The sequence below is a fragment of the Diuraphis noxia genome, unplaced genomic scaffold (genome assembly GCF_037042655.1).
Source record: "Diuraphis noxia isolate RWA-SAM2 unplaced genomic scaffold, SU_Dnox_SAM2 contig0001, whole genome shotgun sequence".
In the NCBI taxonomy this organism is placed as follows: domain Eukaryota; kingdom Metazoa; phylum Arthropoda; class Insecta; order Hemiptera; family Aphididae; genus Diuraphis; species Diuraphis noxia.
In genome coordinates, this window is record NW_028301711.1 from 32562943 (window position 1) to 32587075 (window position 24133).

At 30.7% G+C, this 24133-nt stretch overlaps 1 protein-coding gene across 3 annotated transcripts; it reads right to left on the reverse strand.

The window, feature by feature from the left end:
- Positions 1–751: 751 nt before the first annotated feature.
- On the reverse strand, positions 752–15645 carry LOC107161374 (uncharacterized). Of its 3 annotated transcripts, none has more exons than XM_015507761.2 (14): positions 15213–15645; positions 10610–11029; positions 10462–10539; positions 10331–10383; positions 9200–9654; positions 8823–9124; positions 8613–8734; positions 8351–8537; positions 7277–8250; positions 6588–6952; positions 6200–6525; positions 4521–6132; positions 3638–4440; positions 752–3539 (listed from the first exon to the last, which is right to left on the reverse strand). In XM_015507761.2, exons 1-14 carry the CDS (start codon positions 15264–15266, stop codon positions 3537–3539), a joined length of 5754 nt encoding a protein of 1917 aa, XP_015363247.2. In that variant the 5' UTR covers positions 15267–15645; the 3' UTR covers positions 752–3536. The 3 variants fall into 3 exon arrangements, with proteins under 3 accessions (XP_015363247.2, XP_015363245.2, XP_015363246.2); XM_015507760.2 differs by having other exon boundaries at positions 3446–3584; XM_015507759.2 differs by having other exon boundaries at positions 757–4440; positions 15213–15644.
- Positions 15646–24133: the final 8488 nt, after the last annotated feature.

Sequence of the window (24133 nt, forward strand, 5' to 3'; positions counted from 1 at the left end):
TTATTAGCGAGTAGAAATATATTGAACGTCATTACGATTTATACTGTTAACAATAAATGTCTATATAATACGTTTATGTTATTATTTATATTTACAATACATAACACTGCGTATTAGGCAAGCATATGATTATGTGAGTACGAGTTTGTTGGTAAGTATAGGTAGGTAGTTAACAAGTTTACCGCCTTGTGTATTATATTTGATAGGTACACGTAAAACGTTCCATTATTTCCATTAATATTTTACTTATACAGTAAGTTATACTTGCCAACTTTGTCTTGAGTATCATTTATGACACTCGATATTTGTTGAGGTTATTGATTTATTTATATCGAGGGAATTTCCCATGTAAGAAAGAAAGAAACACTAAAAATGATGCTTAGCTCGAGTGCATAAAACTACCGAGTGCACATATTATGATAAGACGTTTGTGGCAAGTTCAATGAAATTGATAGGCAGTCAATATGGTAATGGCAGCGCCGCGAAAGCAGTCACCGCGGCGTTGTCAGTTGAAAACTGAAAAAAATGTAGGTAGATAATAAAAATAACTAAATCCAATTACATTATTTATTATTCAAGTTCAGTGTAATATATTTTTAGATTTCTTCTATACAATAACAGTGATAATAAATATATGATAAAATATTATTAAAGTTGTATATTTTATGTTTGTAATAATGTTCCAACATAGAGTCATATTAACGCAGAAAAATATACAGTTCATATTAGTATAGCTATATATATATAATATATATGTCTATATGATAAATAATAAAAAATGAATACAATAACAATGATAATAATTTGAAATAGAATAAATACAAATCAACTATAATATAAATAGTTTTTCAATTTATAATATTATGTAGGTAGTATGAACTTATGAAGTTATTAAGGTATCTAAAGTCATTAATAGTAAAAAGTTCTTCGATTCCATAAATAGGTAAATAAATAAAATAAAAAATAAAATAAGTAATAGACGATAGTAAAATTTTTTAATGTCACAAACTTTAATTCCTATACGTATAATTAATATACTATACTTAATCGTGATCAATTACATTTTATACAAAAGCAGCCACTCCACAATAATAATAATCAGATTTTAATAATTTATTAATTATAAGTTTAATGACAACTTTGTACTATGAATTTTGTTAAGTAACATGAAATTCGATTTTGACTATGTCTGTATCTATCAATATTTTTTCAAAAACTATTGGAATGATTTGTATAACATAATAAAATACGTTTATTTAGGATAGGTACCTATCAATTATAAAAAAGGTTAGTAGACTGATGTACAATTTATGTGTTAAGTGGTATTAATTATAATTCTTTAGGATGTATGAAGTATACATACATTAAATTGATTTCTTCGTAATTGTAATACACTTTTTACATCGTCCTACTTATGATTAATAAAGAAAACAAGTTATAATAATATTTATAACTAATAATAAGTAATAACTAACACTTATGATTTATAATAAAATATCATAATAGTAACAACAGTTATAAGCAGTGTTAAATCCAGGTATACTTCAGGGGGGGGGGGCGAATGCCCTCTGAAATTTCTTTCGCTCCTCCTGACAAATACAACTTTCTGACTTTCAACAAAATGTACTTATTTATTAAATGCACAATACTAATTTAAATATAAATAATTAATAGGTTTCTAATTTATTTTGTAATTTTTTAAATATTTATAATTTCTGAATTGCAATAAATAATAATAATAGGTAATACGATTTATAATGTGTGACAACCTTAGATTGATTTAAAAATTTGTTTTGTAGATTTATATAAATATGAAATATCTAAATTATAAATCGTAATAAGAATAACTACCTATTAATAGATATAATTCATAATACTAAAATGACGTATCACCGTTGACCAATGAAAAAAAAGTGAGCCCCCCCCCCCCCCAGAAAAATTGTCTGGATTCAACACTGGTTATAAGTTATAATAGATATGGTTTCGAATTTTAAATACATAATGTGGTGTTAAAAATACCAATGAAGATAGAGAAAACTAAAATTGAATATTTTAATTTCTCCTTATTAGAGTATCAACTATCAAGTCACTTTAGAATGTAATTTGTGTTTAAATAAAATCGTTCACAAAATGATCTATTTCAAATATATGTGATAAATGACGTTGTTTTCCAAATAATATAATAGATTGACTACTGTAATTCATTGTAAAATGTTACAGTCAAGGAGTTCAAATATTACTTATGAAATCAAAAAGATTTCTTTATAAAGATTTTTTTGGTGATTGGAAAATTATTTTTTGATTACTGTTTTTTAAGAGATATATAAAAAACTATAGTATTTGTTGTTATTAAGATTGTTTGTTAATAAATTGATGATCCTTGATGTACACTATTAAATCTAATGTTACTTACTTGCTTAACCTAAAAATAAAATATTTAATAATCATAGGTACTATCATGAAAGCTGGTCTCTGCTAATAATCATGTTTCCAAATAATGATTTATCGACAGTCAAGAATACCTAAGAGGCAAATCATATATCAAGACTAAATAAATGTAACACGCTTGATATAAAAATAGAGATCAGAAAATACTTATAGTGAAACATTATATGTTCTTAATTAACCAATTATACATATTTTTTCACTTTTTAAAAGTTAATGGATTTTTAGTAACGTTAGGATATATTTTTTTTGAAGCATCAGAAACAAAAACTTCTTGTTTTTAATTTGGAGGAAAAATTTAAAAAAAAGCGTGACTATGACTATTGAAAAACTTAAATAAAATAAAATCACTAATTAACCCAATTCAAAAGTTGCGTTGCTTCAAGTTATAAGTCCTAACTTAACCTAACCTCACTATTTCTTCTGAATAATTACATAATTGAAGATAAGTACATGACAAAATGACAAAACATATATAATAAAAATGTGGTGATGCGATGGAAGAATAAGTTTTTAAACGTAGATTTTTCATAGTATAAAGTATAAACTACTAATGATATTATTAACTAAATTCGATATTTTTATATAATTAATTTAATACCAATAAAAAATTATAATTGTAAGTATAATGAATAGCGTTTGATACATTAATAGTTTGTCTAAAATAAGTCTTTAAATTTGTTCACTTTTGATTGATTGTTGTTGATTTACATAAACTCGATTTATTATCGTAAAATAAATTTAAAATTGAAATTCCTCCAAAGAATCTAATCAAACTAATAAGATTATTCCTAATCCTTTTTAATTACTCACTTTTTAAAATTATATTTTCACTATTTGATTAGCTATTAGTTCAACAATCAGCAGCAGCATCAATTACATCAAGGATGATATTACTACTGTCATGTTGCTGAAAAACTTACTTATCGTCGTCATCGTCTTCGTCTTCGCTATTTCCGTCTTCTCCGTCATTATCTTCACCATAGTATTCGTCGTCACTGTCCTCACCCTCATCATCTTTTTCATCATATTCCTCTGCTTCATCGTCGTCATCTCTTTCTTTTTTCTGACTGACATTGTTACTCTCATTATTACTGTTATTAGGAATGGTAAAATTTCCCATATAGCTGTTAATCCAACTGATATTTTTTGTTATATTATCACTATAAACGTTATTATTTTTCATCTTTACTTGTACAATGTCATTCTTGAAACTTCTTTTTGAGTTTGGCCGATTGCTATCAATATCGTGTCGACGATATCTACCACTGGAACTGCGATCACCACCACCGTTTCCAATACTAGTATCGGAATTACTTTTTTCACTGCCCAGATTTTGTTGGTGGCGTTGGTGTCCTTCCTCCCGCTGCGGCTGTTGTTGATCCTCTGATTTTTCTTGGTCCCGATTACTGGTCCTCCATCTCCTTCTCCTCCGTTTTCGTAAACGCCGGCCACGTGTCCTAATGCCTCGACCTCGATTTCCATCACTTACACTGGTAAAACATTCTGAGGTAAGATATTGTGTGACATGACTGAAAATCGAGTGAAGTAGTTGGTGGTGGTTGTCTATCGGAGAACCGTTTTCTATATCTGTCGCCATTCTTGAATTACTTAAGTCTGCATCTGGCATTACTAGCTGTGATAGTCTAATGGCTCCAACACGTGTAGGAAATCCCCCAGCGACTCGTTCACTATATGCTGTTGAATTATTATTTCGGCGTCCATTACTATTGACAATTCCAGTATGTATGAATTGTTGCTGTTGCTGTCGCATGACTCCTCGAACTAGCATCATCGAATTCTGTGGATGTATTGTAGTATCTGCGGTACCATGTATCACTAATAAGTTTATTCCTTTTCCAGTAGAAGACGGTGACAATGACGTCTCGTTTAATGAGGATGTTAATGGTATTAAGTCTGAACGGTCATATGACATCCAATTATCTCTGTCATTTTCACCGTAGTAACCATAGTAACGTTCGGCAAATGCAGAAGCTACAACATACCATTGATATCGTTAATATAACACTACCAGCAACTACCATTAATAAATGTAATATGTATAATATACTCACTATATAGGCGCCATGAACACACAGGTGCCATAGATACAGCACACTTGAATGAAGAGCGAATTGCCACAGGCTCCTTAATATTTCCTTTGTCACCAGATTCATCGCTTTTTTTTTTAATTGGTGCACCACCATAAATTGTTTGCCATAAGGCCATTCGAGCAGCGGCATATCCACCGTAGACTGATGGTGGAGTTGAAGGCGATGTTGGTCCACCGCCTAATAATGCTACTTTGCTTGCATCTACGTATGGCAACCGTAGTGCTTCGGTATTTGGTTTTGTGTCACTAGCACTTCTACGGTCTCTACGACTTCTCTTAACATCACTATCCTTGTAAAAACTATCTCCTCGGTTATCATCACCATAGTCACCATTATCTCCATCATTGCTGTAGTAATAATAATAATAATCTTCGTTGTCATTTTTGTCGTTGTTGTCATCATATTCTTCGTTATCATCATAATAGTCATCATCATCGCTATAGTATCTTCTATTTGATTGTGAAGTCGATGAGAACCATCTAGAACGGTCACGGCTACCACCACCTCTTGGGCGATCTTCGCTGTAATACCCTTGACCACTGTCTTTAAAACCATCACTGGTAGCGGTAGAGCTTGAAAGCAGGTACTCAACTGCTTCCAATTGATCACGAAGATCAGCAGTACCAAGGAGTCCACTTGGTCCGACATCGTCTTTTCCGCTATTGTCTCCATCTCCATCATTAACATCTCCAAAATTTAAGGCCAACAATGACTCATAACCTCGAGCCCATGTTCCTCGACCAGTATCTATCACGGCCACTACGTACTCATTATTATTAGAGTCATCATCATTATTTTGATCGTAGTCATAAGAGTCGTCATCGTAGTCATCTGAATGTCCTGAGGAATAATATCTAGTCTCTGAAGATCTACGACCCCAACGTCCTCTCTGCCGCTGACGACCCCATTCATTTTCACTGTACCTTGGGCCAGTTGAACTTCTAAAATTAGCATTCGGTAGCGTTCTACCCAATGAACCAGAGCATAGTAATCCTGTTGTATAGCCCAATCGATCAGTAAATCGATCAGTGATAGCCTGTGATCCTGGGTCTGAATTAACTACCACAAGCATAGGATATAACTTTTTCAAACGATGTTGACGTTGCTTTTTGCGTGGTCGTCGTTGTCGTTTTGATCCATCGCCACCATTATCATTACTATTATGTGCAGAAGATGCAGACGACGACGACCGTCGTCGACGCCGATGACTGTGCTTGGTTGAAGAGCTGTCACTGGTTTTAGCAGTTATTTCGGTATTAGTTATATCAATTTTATCAGAGTTTCCAGAATTTCGGATATGATTTGACATAAATTCTGGGCGAGGATCAGCCTCAGGGTCGTAAACGCCTAATGGTAGATACAATCGAACCTGTGCCACGGTCAGGGGATCTGAATCCGGACGTTTTTTAGTTGAAAAATGTTGCTGATGGTCACCACCATTACTATAATAATCGGCTGCTGCAAGTGGGTCGTTAAAATGTAATCCTCCTGAAGTGGTCAGTTTACGACCGCCGGAGAGTCTCAACTGAAAAGTTCTGGTACCCGGTAACAAAACTCGATTCGTGTATTTGTCCTGCAAAATCCATGACAAATATTACATTAGTTTCTATACTGCCTTAAAAATCATCTTAAAATTTTACCTGTAGACGAGTGTTATTTTCAATAAGATCAATTAATTCAAAAGAGTAGGAAGAATCTTTAGGCATTTTTTGTGTAGTTAGTGGAACGCTGTCTGGTTTATCACTACTGCCACTACCCTCACTATTGTCTTCAACGTTCTCAACATCATCTAATATGATTCTATGCAATGTAACATAAGGAACTGAAGGGCCCAGACACATCAAGGCATAATGGCTACCATCCCGAGAGAATTGTGCATCGAAGTATGTACAGTGTCTCAACATTCCACGATTCTGCATTTCTCGTTGCTGTTGTCGACGATTCCGCTGTTGACGGCGTTCTGCTTCTGTATGGAAATCATAAATTATATATGTATGTGTTATCCAGTTTATTCAAACCTCGTATTACCTTCTGCCGTAGCAGCCTCCTCTTCATTGTCTTCTTCCTCTTCCTTTAGATTTTCCCATCGTTCCCGTTGTTGTTGTCTTAACCGCCCGTCTCGTGCCTCATCCATTCGGTTCTGTTTTCCACCAAATTCACGACGCTCACGACGTCTTATATTTCCGGTAAAACCTACATCGCAGCTTAGACACATAGGCCTACTACGATTACTATGACGGAAAGTTTTACGGAACTGTTGTTGGTGATGGTGCCCCATTCGGTAACCGGCATCAGTGTTTATTGTAGATGAGGATGCTGCAGACGTAAACTTGACTGCGTATAAATGACGGTGGTGTGGTGCACCACGGCCAGATGGTACGGCAAGAAAGTAACTGCAACATGTGATAGAAAAAAACGACTTAAGAAAATAGTTAATGGCTAATAATTATAATATTCATTTGTTTATAAACGTTAGGAATTTTTATATTAGTTATGCTTATCAATGTTTAATTTATAAAAATATGTGATATTAACTTTATGTAGCTGTATTGAAAAGATAGTGAAACCTATTACATCGAACAAGATACATGAACAGATTTCAATACATTTCATAATTTTGATGAAATATTATGTCAACTTATTTTTAGGAATTTACGTTAAGGTTTAGTAAATATAATTTATTAATATTCTATGGGTAAATATGATTAGAGACTTACATCATATCCGTTCGCTGGTCCCATGCCAAAATCCTGACTACCGTCCAACTTTTAGTGACAACTTTACTTTTTTTGTTGTCTTCTTTACTGCCATCGTTGACGTTGTCGTCGTCAAATTCACCAAACGTTAGTGGTGCTAACAGTTTCTTCGTTATATTTACAGCTACAACTTGTGCATAATATTTTCCAATTGACGACTGTGACCGGCTTTTGGCATTTCGATCACGTGACGACTGAGTGTGTTGTTTTACAGTCGGTCGTCGGAGACGCACCCCTCCTTCGCTATCTTGGTCTTCGTTGTCATCGTGATCGTCATCGCGTACCGGCGCCACACTAACATATCCTTGACCATCCATTGCGAACACTGGCGCTCGGGGTGTAAGTTCTTTGTCACCCATTTCCCATCCCTTGCGAACTAAAACGGCCATAGAATACACAGCACCAGTCCCAGTGCTACCAAAACCAGCTATACCCGCGTATCCATCGTCGCCTACGAAGTTTTCTCCTCCGTCGTTGTTGGATCCGCCTGACCACGAAGTAGTGGCCGATATCATACGGTAACTGCCATCGCTGACACCACCTCCGGTTGAGGGAACTCCACCACCGGCCCCACCGACTGTGGCATCTACCCAACCACCATATCGTCCTATTGGCATATCGTAGCTACTAGGGTCAATGTATCCATCTCGTCGCCGTCGGCTGTGGTGGCCGTTATGCTGATGTTGACAGCCATGTTTATGTTGGCCGTGCTGGTGTGACTGCCGGCGACGGCGGCGGTCTTCTTGGTACGACGAAGTTGCGTTGATACTGTTATTTTTCACTCCTTGAAAAGCTTCATGAGATGTTTTTTGCGACCCACTACCATTGCGCCTATATCGACGACGAGCACGATCATTGTCGAATGTCTCACTTCCTTGTCCTCCTCTTATGCCACTACCACCGCCAATAGCTCCAACCGCGTTAATCACTTGGGTCTATATCACAAAAATCATATTTTCTTATAAATAGGTATTCTACTGGTAGTATGCGCAATAATAGTGATATAGCTTTACTAGTATATATTAATTCACGTACCTCCTGACACATCCACATGGGTGATTTGCAGAGTGTTGTCACGCTTATGTTTTGTGCCCGGTTTAGCCATACAACGCAAACTTCAGCTGCCGAAGCACCCGATTTTTCATCGTCGATCTCGTGACTTCCACCTCCACCACCGACACCTCCGTCGTTTACCCATTGAACTGCCGTGAAATAGTAATCGCTATTTTATACGAAAATTAATTAACTGTTACTGCATACTCAATTATTAATAATTTATTTTAGTATCACCACTAACTCGGTATATTGAAAAATTGGCGGTGGTGTTAAAGTCCGTATTTTTGGTTGTATTTGTGGATTTTTTAGTTGATCAAGATTTACGATAACTGATAAAGTAACAGCGGGGTTTGGTGTGTTAGCCTGATTTAAAAAAAATAATGTTTATTAATTGTTGTATTATAAACTAACTAATTTGTTTATAGTCTTTTTCCATAAAGTTACGACTTACCTTTGGATATTTAAGAGTGCGTATGTGTGGGTATATGTAATACTCAGATGTACTGTCATCTTCCATCATATCTAGTGCTTCCTCAGATTTTGAATTTCGTCTTAAACGCCTCCTGCGTCGTTTCAGTTTTCGCTGCTTAGAATGTTTTTCGGTATCACCACCATCGACATTATTACGTTGTCGTCCACCCTTTGTGTAAACTGAATACTTGTATTCTCCCACCCGTCGATCATCAAACGTCGCGTACATTAGATACCGTCCGGATGATGGCCATATAGCTGGGGACCTCTTCAATATCTCCACTATACCAATACAAACGTACGAATTCAATATTTGTTTGATATTTTCAAAAATATTCCAATTAAAATATATCTTACTTTCATACAAATAATCAGCTACTCCATTGCTTACGATCCCGGCAGCGGTACCTGATGCACCGAACCCAGACGTGGTGATTCGACGAATTGGACCATAAGGCCATGGACTCCATTCCAGTTTACGAGATGTGTTGTTTTCACTAACATTGAATTGTTTATCGTTTAGTGATGGAGTGGAACGAGTCGTATATGAGAAGTTGGTGACGTTTGACGTCTGAGAGTCTATTGTGATGTTGTTTTTCTCGGTGTTGATACCCGGGGTAGCTGTTATATTAAGCGACCAAGGTACGTAGTACACATCGTAACGATACACAATGATCAATGCCATGGACTCAAAGTTTTTTTCAGTCACTGTTGAAATTTTTTGCCACTGAGCGTGCAGAAAGTGCGGCTGTAGATCAGCAGAAGTATTTCGGTAATTTTGATGGTCTTCCAACGTTAAAGGAGTCATTTGCCTGCAAAAATAAACGATGGCTATTATATTTTCGTTTATGAATTAATTGACTAACAATTGAATATACTTAATAATTGAAAAGTTGAAAGGAAAAAAGTGATTGTAGTTGTTTTGTACGTAGATGACTTACCTATTCAATTTAAAATGGTACTAAGTAGGTACATGTAGTAAAGTTCTTACTTTAAAATTTCATTGGCTTCATAGGTGGAAATAATAATTGACACTCCTATTAATTAAACATTTTCCGCACTTTAAAATGTTACAATTTTTGCCACTTTAGGGCATTTGCCCAATTATATCCCTTCTTAACATAGCTCTAAGTACTTGATACACTTCAGCTCCATCAAAATGTATAATTTATTTCATGTTTTAGTAAAATTATTTTCAATTTTAAGATCCATATTTGGAACATTAGAATTAATAACTAACAATAACATTATAACATATAATAAAATAGTTGATTTTAATCTTAACAATTTAATCTTTTATCTTGACCTATCATTCTTGCTCATACATTGTAAAAGGTCTCATCCAAGCACATTGTTTTCATTAGGTGTGTAAAAAGCTTTAGGCTCTACCATAAATAATTATTAATAATATATTAAATATATTATACAACTAGTATTTGTACACTTAAAAATGGAAAAGTGTTTGATAACTATTTGAATAGTACTAACCGGGTCGATACAGTGTACACCGTATAACGAGCCGTTTTTGAATATCTGAACAACTGTTAAAAAAAGAGAAAATCTATAGTTATTAATTTGAATTATTTATTATTTCGTACGTATAACAGTAAAAATATTACTTTTTTTGCATGATGACCTATGAGCACGTGATTACGATCAGGCGATAGTTCAAATGATACCAGCGGACCTTTTAATTTCTGAAAGATAAATAATAATATCCTTTTCATAAAATATTCATGTCTAAGCTACTACACTATATTATAATACCTGTAACATCTTTTTAGACATTATGTGGTGAGTAGTCTGCGTAATACCATCTGCCATAACTTCCATGATGGCCAAGTCACCAGTGCTGGTCACGTAAAATATCTCAGTACCAGAAATCCACGTTCCGTTGAATAATTTAATGTTTGCAGAATCTGACAGAATATCTGATAAGCGCAATGTCCTCATACCTCGGTGACGCCACCAAAGTTCATCGTTTGCTCGTTGGTTGTAATAGTAGTCCGAACCAGTTCTGTCACCATTTTCCAAGTCCGAGTACGAGTCCGAAAGTTCTTCAGGCTGAGGCGGAGTCAATAAAACTACAGACGTTACTATCATAGCTAAAACTGCGACGATGACCATAAGAGCTATAAATATCCCACGCCAGTTTCGACGCTGTTGGGCTGAACTCATCACGAGATCCTAAAAAGATAAGTACAACTTATGTACTTTTTTAAGTTTAAATTGTTTTTCTATGAATTGTATTGGGTGCTGCAAATTTTTCATATTAGTTACCTACTTATAAAGTTGTTGATTTCTGCCTTAATTTACTTATCAGGTACCCATATCAATCAATTAACTTACAGTTATATCAGTTAATAAATAGATTTATAGGTAGTTTATGTTGTTTGTCTGTGATAGTCAGACAGGAAAAAATAATTCATTTTGAGATGTAAAGGATTTACAATAGGATTTAGTTTAGTTTCAACAAATGCCTAATATTTTATACTTATTGTTGTTATTTATGAAAAAATTGGCACTCAAAATATTTTATACGTTTCACAAAACACTGTACTTAATGATAAACAACTACTTATATATATAGGTATACTAATAATTATATATAGATAATAGTAGAATATACTAACTTAATATATTTTATACTATGTTATACATTCAACAATTACATTATTAATACTATTTTAAAATATTATTATTGTAATTAAATATTTAATTTAAAGCAAATTTTAGTTCATTCTTTGCTGATTTGATTTATACTTTTGTAGGTATATAAGCTATCGCTAATATTTTAAGGGTAGAAAAAATTCTTGCTTCGGGTTACTAAATGTTTTAATCCCAATATGATAATACATAGTATTTAAATATGCTGTGTAAAAAAAAAGTTTTGGACCATAGCTGTCAAAATTCAAAATGATTTAATATATTATATATATGTGTCATTCTTAGATGACAGGTATTATATGGGCAATTTGTATTAAAAGTTAATAATTAATATATAATTAGTTTATTTACTAAGAAATTAGAAAATATTGTTTGTTGATTAATCAAATATATTGCATTATGTTTTTAGAGGAATTAAAAAGAAATTCCATTATTCGTCATAACAGAATAACGTTTTTTATTCCATAATTGCTTTGCGATGTTAGTTCAAATTTATGGTTTCGCATTTCATTAGTTATCAATATCAATCAATATTTTTTAATCAAAAAAATAATATATATATGTAGAAGTCTATACAATTGTATACATATACCAATAAAATGTTATTTCAAATAAATAATAAAACCAATGAAATAATAAACTCTACGTGAAAAAATTTCTAAAAAAATAGACGCGTATACAGCTCTTTGGTAACAAGAAACTCAACCTTCGATCATTGAAGGATAAAATACATACGTATCAATATAACACGTTAATCAGTGTCGTGATTAGAACGTTTGATGGAAAAATATCTAGCGAACCTTTAGTTTTACAAATTTAGGCATGTAACCCTACAGAGTAATTATGGTCATAGTTTTTATGTGTAAATATTTTGATTAGAATCATAAACTAAGATACTTCATAATATCTAGTATCTTGGACAGTTAGATTTATTATAAGTAAAGACCGGATTTATATGCATTTTAAATTGTAAAATATACATGCAAACATGCACTAAAACAAGTCAAAATATGAAAGAAAAAAATGAAAAACATGCAAAATAAAGTTTCAATTTTATATTAATTTTGCTGTGATAATTATTTATAAATTTTATAAAATTTTCATTAATAAAAATTAAGATGTATAATATATTAATATAAAAGATATGCAATACAAAAATGTTATTTGTTAAATTTTATTTTAAATTTTAATCATTGATACATTGTAAAAAAATATTTTATTAAAATGAAATAGTAGATGATACATTAGTGATATAAATAGGCCCTATAATCTGTGTTTTTTGTTTAAATATGCAAAAATACGCAGAACATGCACTAATGTCAGAATATGTAAAAATATGCAGTATAAAATGTTGATATTTAATCAATCAAGTAATGATTTGTGAACACTCATTTACTGCATGTATATGATGTTGTAGATTACAACATGCATTTTATGCAAAATCCGGTCTTTGATTATAAGTTTCATAATTATATTATAACGGGGCAATATTTCATAATCACTACAGATAGGTAGGTACCTAACTTATTAGTTATTATACGCGTGTATAAATAAATATGTAATTAAATAGATTGCTAACTCGTGAGTCATGATAATAGTTGAAGTCAATATTCACAATTTTTGTGAGGATTATGCCAGATGACAAAATATTGTCACAGATTGGGTTTTTAATTATATTTTAATTTTAAAGGAAGTTGTGAGTATTTTAAAATTGTAAATCGTTTTTATATCTAAAAATACTCATAACTCACTTTAAAATTAAAATATAATAAAAAACACATGAGATGCTCTCGGCAATAATCTTGCCTTTAATTTTTATAATAGATCAATTCACTCTAATTTTTAAAGTAACGGAGATAAACGTGATCTGCTAAGCGTAAAATTTGCTATGCTACGCACTTTTTCGACGGATGCGGGTGCGGCGTCCTTTTAACCGTTGTATTATAAGTTTTCACAACATGGTTCACGCAAAAATTACTTATTTTCGCAGTGCTATAGATTTCGTCTACAACTACACTGCCACACAAGTTAAAATTTACTTAACTATACAATATTACCCATAATTCTAGGTTATTGTATCAGCGTTACACGTCATGTCAACAGTATGTTAAAAACATCGGATTTCATTCTCTTATACTCATATCCTATAATCTATATCATAGGTCCTTAACCAGGGGTCCATAGATGGTAACTCGGGGGTCTACGGAATAGCTGTGAATTGGTCCATGGACCAGAAAAGGTTAAGAATCTATGTCCTCCATACTCACATATATACTTATAGCTCGTTGACTGCGATTATACCTACTAACCAACCTTTTATTTTCTACCTGATTATACTATAATAATTTCCTGACAATAAAAGAAAAAACGTTTATACGAGTACAATCAAAATTGTGGTGATTTATTTTACTACATTATGGATATTTTTCCACCCCATCGTCACCGTATCATGATATCGTATTTTCAGCCCATATCGTTGACATATATTTCGTATTTTATTATTGTTATTATTATCAGTGACGGTTTTATGAGTAACTTGAGTGGGATCGTTGCCTTTCCTGTGTAAATAACAAAAACATACTACGAAGTAATAACTCAAATAGTCATCACCAATCATCGTGGCTATAAAAATATGACATTTCTACAAAATAAAAAATAAAAGATTTATTGGTATGAATAGTGTATAATACGCACATACAATTTTTTTTTGTGTACTTATATTAACCGAAAAAAGTGAGATGTGTTGTTATATCTATATGTATCTAGGTAGGTATAAGTAGGCAAGAATAGCAGGTAAATATGAAATACATTTTAACTTCCTCTTGGGACTTGTAGAGAACAGCCCCTGATTAATATATAGACCATAATCATGTATACATAATGTATATAGTATAAATATTCAATATAGGTACATTTATATTGTAGATAAATACTACTATTCTTAGTGTCTACTGTCTAGTGAGATCATGGTTCATGATAAGAGCTTAGAATGTCGTGAATAAAGTTTTTTAGCATACGTGTAAATTAATAACTGCGTGGTTATAACATGTTGTATCATCAGTGACATAAATATTTTGAATATTTTATTCAAGTTACTTAAAAAAATCGAATTGACTATGCATATAATATTTAATATCATCAATTATACGATGAAAGTGAAACGTCGGTAAACCACGTATTTTATTTGTTTGATTTAAAATGTTTCCAAAGCTTGCAGAAAATTGTGTGCTTTTACATTTGTTGTACCTTTTAACAGTGATTTATTTATTTGTGTGATTTTTGCTCAATAAGTAATTCGGGCTCACTGTAATAATATGTTTGGAACATTTTGATTCTCAATGTTTATCCAAACTCGAAAGAAGAGATAAAAATATATCAATAATAACAATGGACGTATCATAATTTAGCAAAAGTCGTCAACTTCATTAATTATTATCGTTCGAGTTGATGAGGAGGGCACAAACCGCGAAGAAAACTATTGTTAAACGGATTTGCTAAAGTATTTTTTTTATTTTTGTCATCACTCACACCTATTATATCCCATGCACATTCCGCAGTGCAATATAATAATATTATGTTGCGGTTCTATCATAGCGCATATTCAACACGTTTCTCTGTAGTGCATGTAACCTAATTAGGTGGCATAATCGCATAATATTATGATTATGTGGTAATGTACTGTTTTCGTGCATAATAATATTACCTCGTCGTCGAAATGATCGCCCATGCCGGGACGTTGTCGGTATTCGGTCGCCATGGCCGCCGATCGGACCGACGGGCAGCGCAGTTGTGGCCGTCCGCTCTCAACGAACAATTATTTCAATCCGACGCGACGACGCCGCGTTCCGTTTATCCGGCGCGGTCAGCATCGTTGTGTCGCTGATTGTGTGTGTCGGTATTTCGGCTGACGGTGACGCACGACGGCGGAGGCGGCGCTGTTTGTGTCGATTCTACGGCCGTAAAAACCGTGTGCGAATGCGCCGGAAATGACGAGTGAGAAAAAGACACACCAACACGCACACACAGAGCGAGCGTGCAAGTGAGCGAGTGGCAGCGGACGAGTGATCGAGTGAGAGAGAGAGAAAGAATGATAACAGGACGCTGCGTGTTTACGCCTGGCGGACGAGCAGCGAACCTCGTCGGACAGGGTTGACGAACGAGAAAAACGCACTGCAGCGTATGAACTATGAAGCGAGCCCAAAGCGCCGACGTGACGACGACGCGCCACCACCGGCGGCGGCGAGTACCCTAAATATAGATTTTATTTCACTGCGCCGTACGCGATCCTCGCAGCGACACCGACGCGAGTACCATACCCGTCCTGCGGACTTCATACCTACCTGTAGTTATCGTCTGTTGTCGTCATCCTTCTTGTCGTTGTCAGATAATAGCAACTACTAATTTATACAGCGATTTAACCGCGTTAGTAGTAATACGTTAGTTGTATTAGTTGTTTCGATGGCTCGGATGCCAAAACTGCCCATAAGTGAAAGCAACTTAATAAAACATATTATATTGCCCAATTTGTTTGTTAATTGTTATACCATCTAAACGTACCAATTATTATAGGTACCCATTATAGGAAGTACACAGACTCGAATATAAATTGTCGCCATAATGAAAAGGGGGTTCTGTCCTTACACAATTTAATTATCTATGTCGTACATGATTTTATGCATTTAGGTAGAACGTAGATAGGTACTAAAAACTATTAGTTTATTGTTAACTAGGTTGAAAAGTGCAAATATAAATTTAAAAATATATAATATATTTATTATGTTCCATTAAAGGGCAAATAACTACCCTAATAAGGCATAGAAAAGTACGAAAGTGGCGCAACTAGGGCATTACTTGAAAATTAACCCATAGAGGCGTTACTTCCATACCGCTTACAGGGTGGCCCGCGAGGATTTACCCATTGCGATATCTCCCGAAATAATGAAGATATCGAAATTCTAGTTTTGTAATAAGACTCACAGGGATAAGAACTACGATTATTTTATACTTTAATGTTTTGGTAAAAAAGTTAAAAAATATATTATTTTTATTTAATTATTTCCAAAAAAATGCACTATAGCCATTTTGTTGATTTTATTTGTCTGAAAATTTTGAATTTTTGACGTTTCAAAATTTTATTTTCATTAGTTTTCTGATTTCTGATTTGTTTTTAGTTTCGAGAAAAATTGCGAATTATTATATTTTATAGGTATAGCGTTATCAAACATATGACCTGCCGCGCCTGTGCACTTTTCCATATGGCTGATCAAACAATTTTAGTGTGCCTTATTATAATCATATTTTATTTCTTCAAAACTAGAAAAAATATTAAAAATCAGGAAATTAATGAGAATACAACTTTGAAACGTTAAAAGGTTCAAAAAAATAAACTCTACAAAATGGTTATCTTTAATTTATTTAGAAATAATTAAATAAAAACATATTTTTTAACTTTTTTATCAAAATATTAAAATAAATTTAAAAATTAAATAATTGTAGTTCTTATCCCGGCGAGTCTTATTAAAAACCCAGAATTTTGGTATCTCCATTATCGCACCCCCGCCTGTATATATGTATAGGTATTCAACAAAAAAAATGCAGGTAAGTCGTGAATGTCGCTCTGCTGTACAGTAGGTTACAAGTGGGTTACTGTAATGGATGGAATTAAATTTTAATCCAATGATATAATATCATTGTATACGAAAAACGATTCTGAGCGAAGACAGTTTAGCTGTCTAGGATATATTATAGATTTTTAAAAATTTTCAAACCTTAGATTTAAAAAGAAAATTTTTTATGAATTTCTTGTTTGAAATAATTTGCGAATTTTCGTGATTTTTACATATGTTGTCAAAATTCAAACTTTGAATGCTTGTAAAAAAAAATTGTGACTATGCATTTCTTTTATTTTTCAATTGCTATTGTAAAAATATGATACGAGCTATGTATTAAATTTTCAAATCTTAGATATAAAAGGAATATTTTTTATGAATTTCTAGCATAAAATAATTTATGAATTTTTGTGATTTTTACGTATGTTGTCAAAATTTAAACTTTGAATCCTTGTAAAAAAAAATTGTGACTATGAATTTATTTTATTTTTCAACTACTATTGTTAAAATGTGTTAGAAGCCTTGTATTAAATTTTCAAGCTTTTCTACCGAACAAATAAATTTTTATCGATATTTATAGAAAAAAAAAAACTAAAAAAGTTGAAAAATTAAAATATCAGTAAACAGCTCAAAACAAATCTAAATATTTTGAAAATTTTATCAAATATATAAACATGCAGTGAAAATTTCAAGTATCTGTGGTCATTTGTTTTAGAGTTACACCAAAATAAGAAAATCGCTAAAAGTGAAAATCCAATGTTGTAAAAATTTAAATTTCAAATGTTCATAAAAATTTAATTTGAATTTCCGGTGGAATTTTTATTTGTGATGAAGATTGAAAAACTTGTAAGGAATCTTGTATTAAATTTTGAAATTTTTGATTTAAAAAGAAAATTTTTTATGAATCTCTAGCATCTTACATATTTTGTCAAAATTCAAACTTTGAATGCTTATAAAAAAAAAATTGTAACCATAAATTTATTTTATTTTTCAACTGCTATTGTAACAATATGTTAAGAGCCTTATATTAAATTTTCAAGCTTTTTTGCCTAACAAATAAATTTTTATCGATATTAAATTTAAAAAAAACTAATAATGATCGAAAATTTCAAATGCCTATGAATAGTTCAGCTTAAGTCGAAATTTTTTGAAAATTGCATGATGGATAGAATATACTTATATAAACATTCGGTGAAAATTTCATGTATCTATGGTCATTCGTTTTAAAGTACGTCAAATACCAAAATCGATTTTGTCGAAAAATGAGTGTGCGTAAAACTTCCCGTTTTTCCCTTAATTTTTAGTTTGTTTTTCTCGATTATTTAGAAAATTATTAAGAATTTTTTACTTTTAACCCCCTAAAAAGTACCAACTAGATTCACTTTCTGATCGAACGAGGTACTGAAGTCAAAAATCGAAGCATTTTTACTGCCCCAAAACGTGATGACAGACACAAAATAAAAAAATAAATAAATAAAAACACACATCATGGTAAAATTAATACATTCATCGCTCCGCTCAGAATCTAAAATAAAAAACAGATATTTATTAATTATAATATACTGTCTATGTATTCTATAGTTCAGTGCATTAACTGTAAAATTATGTATATATTTAGAATAATTGTACCAATGTACTGACACATATCGTTTCCTTAAAACCGAATACAAACATACAACTAATGATATTTACAATATTTACAGTATTTATCATAGGCAATATAAATTTTTAGTTGCAAGCTTTAAATCATTTAATTTTTTCACCAAAAACTAGGTTGGGTTACAGTTGAATTTTTAAAGGTTTATATGATTTTAGAAAACAATTAAATCTTTCATTTTGGGAGACTATTTTAAGCCCCCCTTAATTACGCTTATATCCATCAAAAATGAAACCTATATATTCGAATAGATAATTCAATATAATAATATACGATAAACCTATAGGTATGTACGTTTTATATTTTTATTTTTACGTCTTGCTAATTGTGTTTAAAGATGTGCATCGTATACTTATAGTACAAAGTTTGTACTAAGTATGCTCTTGTTAAGGCATGTCACATCAGATATAATGTGCAATAAAAATTGAATTAGAAAAACAGTAAAAATAAATGGCTTTAATATTTAAAATAATAAAATCACACTGAATTGCATATGGACTCATTAAACGATTGAAAAAATAATGGACAACTTTTGGCGTCTTAGTTCTTAGCCATCAAGTTAACAGCCCTTTAGGATTATTTTAATTATGTTCTCCAAATTCATCATATTAATTATGTTCTACTAGCTCATAACACACAACTCATTATAAGCATTCTATATTATAAATTATTGATACCTACAACAATAAAGTATAAGTCTATAACTATATAGCTAATTAATATCATCAGTTTTAAATATCATTTGAGTTTAAAAATAATTTATAATTACATAAAATATAAAAATGAAACTAATCAACTAATTTTTGTATTTTAAAGGACTTAAGTGATATTAAATATAATTTTTATTTGGCGATTAATGTTATTATTTTAACTAATATCTATATATTATTATTATATTTTGTTTAATAGTTCATTATTTTGTTTTTATTTTCATCGAAATAATTAAAATTAGTAAATTCAATAAATTAATTGATTCATGTTAATGTTCAAATTTAATTGTTTCAATCAATTCAGATTTCTGATCATTGACTAAAATTTATACAATGATGGTTTAAAAAAAAAGAATAATTAGATGTATTTCTCATAGGACATCATCAATACTAATAATAATCTCAGGATAGTACGAGATGAATTAATAATCAAATACTAAAATATCGAATTTGAATGGAATAATGATTTGATTACTTACTTTAGTTAAAAGTTTTTCAGAAATTTTAGTATTAAATAAAAATACATTAGTTATTCATGATAATTATATTAAATTTGGTAATGGTAAATATATAGTGGTTTATACACGTAATATATTATATAATTATAATGAAAATATAATTGTGCTACCATAGAAAAAAAATAACTGTTCTATTAATGGTGAGTTTCTGTTTAAGAATCTTAGTTTAAATTATGTAATAATTAAAATTAATTTTTAAAAAACAGATTATTTTTTTTAAAATTAATTTTAAACGGTGCCAACCTAACTCAATGCATATCTACTTATAATTGATTATAATTTTTTTTTGTCTGATTCGTTTCATGAAATATTTTTTTCATTGAGGGATTGAGGGTTTTAAAAGGTTACCGACCACCAATAAGATTTGGCTAGATCCAAGTTGAGCCCCGAATTAAAAATTGCTACTCTAATTGGGTCGTTGTTTTTGCAGGTACTACACTAGTTGGGCCAGTGATTGTTTTTGTTGAGTACTACATAATATCAATTTCCTTCCCATTTTAACAGACTTAAATTAAATTTAAATAGAATTTTAAATCTATGATTTATTTAGACCAAAGGTATGGTTAAAAATATTTTTAACAGTTTATTATTATTTTTTTTTTGCCATTAAAAATATAGATTATTTGAATTTTTATTAATTATAAATGGCTATTACATATAGGTACTAAACAAAGAAATAATATTAAAAATGTTTTAATCAAATATAAAAAATACATAGATATTGTATAATAGAAATAAAAATAAAATATTGTTTAAAAAAAATCACACGTGTATTGGTAAAAATGTATAAGACATTAATTTTACAAAATCAAATCGATTAATTATTCCTACATTTTAGATTTTGAACGAAGTGATGAATGTATTGATTTTACAATGATTTGTATTTTTTTTTTGTGTGTGTGTCTGTGTACAGCATAACTAGTCGAAATAATGCTTCGATTTCAAACTTTGGGGGTGGTTTCCGATGTAAAATTGAATATCCTTGGTGCATTATAGAGGTCAAAAGTAAACATTTTCCAACAGTTTTCAAAAAAATCGAGAAAAAAAAAAGCGGGTAAGTCGTGGATTTCGCTCTGCTGTACAGTAGGTTACTGTAATGGATGGGATTAAATTTGAATGCAATGATAGGTATCACTTTATACGAAAAACGATTCTGAACGGAGATGATTTGTCAGTCTAGGATATATTATATTTTAATATTGTTATATATTCTATTTTGAAATAAATATTTTATTTTTCAATTAAGTCGCATATTGCATAAGGTATAGTTAATCAATTAGTGTAGTTATCATGTAGTTATCATAATTCATAATACCTTATATTATCATAGATATACGAATACCTGGTTTGAGGATAAATCGTTATCATTACGCGATTTCATAAAAATTTAAAACTCAAACGCTCAAAACATTTTTCCTATAATGACACTTCAAATTTTCTCTATAGCTTCTACCTTAGATATAAATACAAACAATTATATGAATTTTGAACTACAAGATAATTTGCAGATATTTATGGTTTTGACGAATTTTTGTCAATATTTGAAATTCAAATGCTAATAAAAATTTAATTTGAATTTCCAGTGGACATTTTTTTTATGATACAGATTGACAAATTTGTAAGGAATCTTGTATTAAATTTTCAAATCTAAGGTATAAAAAGAAAAACTTTTATGAATTTCAAACTAAGATAATTTGAACATTGCTGTAATTTTTATGTATTTAGTCAAAATTTGAACTGTAAATGCTTATAAAAAAAATTTGTGCATATGTATTTTTATAATTTTTTAATCACTATAAGAATAACTTATGAGGAACTTTGTATTAAATTTTCAAGTATTTTGATAGGGCCATACAAATTTTATCGACACTTAAAATAAAGTTTCAGTCGTCTATAAATACTTCAAAAAAGTCAAAATATTTTGAAAATTAAATCATGTAAAGAAAATGCCAATCTAAATAACCAGTAAAATTTTCAAGAATCTACGACTTATACTTTTTGAAAAATAACAAATGTTTAAAATCGTTTGAGGATAAATCGTTATCGTTACACTATTTCGTAAAAATTTAAAATTCAAACGCACTTAAAATTTTTCCTATAATGATGCTTCAAGTTTTCTCTATAGCTACTTGAAGGAAAACTTATGGAAAACTTAGTTTTGTATTTTTAAAACATAGTTATAAACGCAAAAAATTTTATGATTTTTCAACTTCAAAATTACCTTTAAATATTCGCGTTTTCGACAGATTTCGTAAAAATTTGAACTATAAAGGCTTATAAAAAAAAATTGTGATCATCGATTTTTAATTTTTTTTATCTACAATTAGAACAACTCATAAGAAACCTTGTATTAAATTTTCAAGTTTTTTTGGTCAGCCAAAACTTTTTTACCGACTCTTCAAAAAAAAATTCTCATAAAAATCAAAAATCTTAAAGGTCTATAAATAACTAAAAAAAGTCGAACATTTTTGAAAATTAAACTGTATATAGATATCAGTAACATTAACGTTTGGTGAAAATTTCAAGTATTTACAGTGATTAGTTTTTGAATTACAACCATATAAAAATATCGATTTGGTCGAAAACTGGTTTTGCGTAAAAATTCCCGTTTTTCTGTCATTTTTCTGACATTTTTTTTTTTGTTTTTCTCGATTTTTTTTGAAAACTGTTGGAAAATGTTTACTTTTGACCTCTATAATGCACCAAGGATCTTCAATTTTACATCGGAAACCACCCCCAAAGTTTGAAATCGAAGCATTACTTCGACTAGTTATGCTGTACACAGACACAAAAAAAAAAAAAAACAAAAAAAAAAAATAAAAAAAAAACACACATCATTGTAAAATCAATACATTCATCACTTCGTTCAGAATCTAAAATGACAGAAAAACGGGAATTTTTACGCAAAATCAGTTTCTCGACCAAATCGATTTTTTTATATGGTTGTAATTCAAAAACTAATCACTGTAAATACTTGAAATTTTCACCAAATATTCATGTTAGTGCTATCTATATACAGTTTAATTTTCAAAATATTTTGACTTTTTTTGAGATATTTATAGACGACTGAAATTTTCAATTTGCCTGAACATTTTTTTTTGAAGTGTCGATAAAAATTTTTTGGCCCTATCAAAATACTTGAAAATTTAATACAAAGTTCATCATAAGTAATTCTTATAGTGATTAAAAAATTATAAGAATACATAACACGATTTTTTTTTATTAGCATTTGAAGTTCATATATTGATATACTTAATACGTAAAAATTACGGCAATTTTCAAATTATCTTAGATCGAAATTCATAAAAGTTTTTCTTGTTAATTCTAAGATTTGAGAATTTAATACAAGGCTCATAATATATTTTTACAAGAGCAGTTGAAAAATAAAATAAACGTATAGCCACAATTTTTTTTTTTACATGTATTCAAATTTTAATTTGGCAACATACGTAAAAATCACAAAAATTCGCAAATTATTATAAGCTAGAAATTCATAAAAAATTTTCTTTTTAAATCTAAGATTTGAAAATTTAATACAAGATTCCTTACAAATTTGTCAATCTTTATCACAAAAAAATGTCCACCGGAAATTCAAATTAAATTTTTATTAGCATTTGAATTTCAAATATTGACAAAAATTCGTCATTATAGGAAAAATGTTTTGAGCGTTTGAGTTTTAAATTTTTATGAAATCGCGTAATGATAAATTTAATCCCATCCATTACAGTAACTTACTGTACAGCAGAGCGATATCCACGACTTACCCGCTTTTTTAAATTCATTTTGTCTTTTATAAATTTTTCTCTTATTATAATACAGTTTCTTTTTTCAATATTTCTGAGCTTTACTATAGCAATCAATATCAATGACAATATTTTTCGTTTGGGTTGTATATTTACTTAAAATAATCCCGGACCCAACTAGTGTAGTACCCAAAAATATCCCGGACCTAACTAGTGTAGAACCCAAAAATATCCCTGACCTAACTAGTGTACACAGTACCTAAAAAATCCTCGAGCCAACCTGCGATTTAACCCTAGTACTCGGGACCCAACTCAAATGTACTGTAAAATTTATATTATAGTACCATATTCGAACATGTAACTTTTCGTGCATCCGAACTGCATGCC

Coding starts and splice junctions, on each gene's coding strand:
- LOC107161374 (XM_015507759.2), bottom strand. CDS start 15,266: ATGGCGACCGAATACCGACAACGTCCCGGCATGGGCGATCATTTCGAC. Junction 11,030..15,212: donor GCGATCATTTCGACGACGAG/GTAATATTATTA, acceptor TTATCTTTTTAG/GATCTCGTGATGAGTTCAGC. Junction 9,125..9,199: donor AGCTGATTATTTGTATGAAA/GTAAGATATATT, acceptor GTATTGGTATAG/TGGAGATATTGAAGAGGTCC.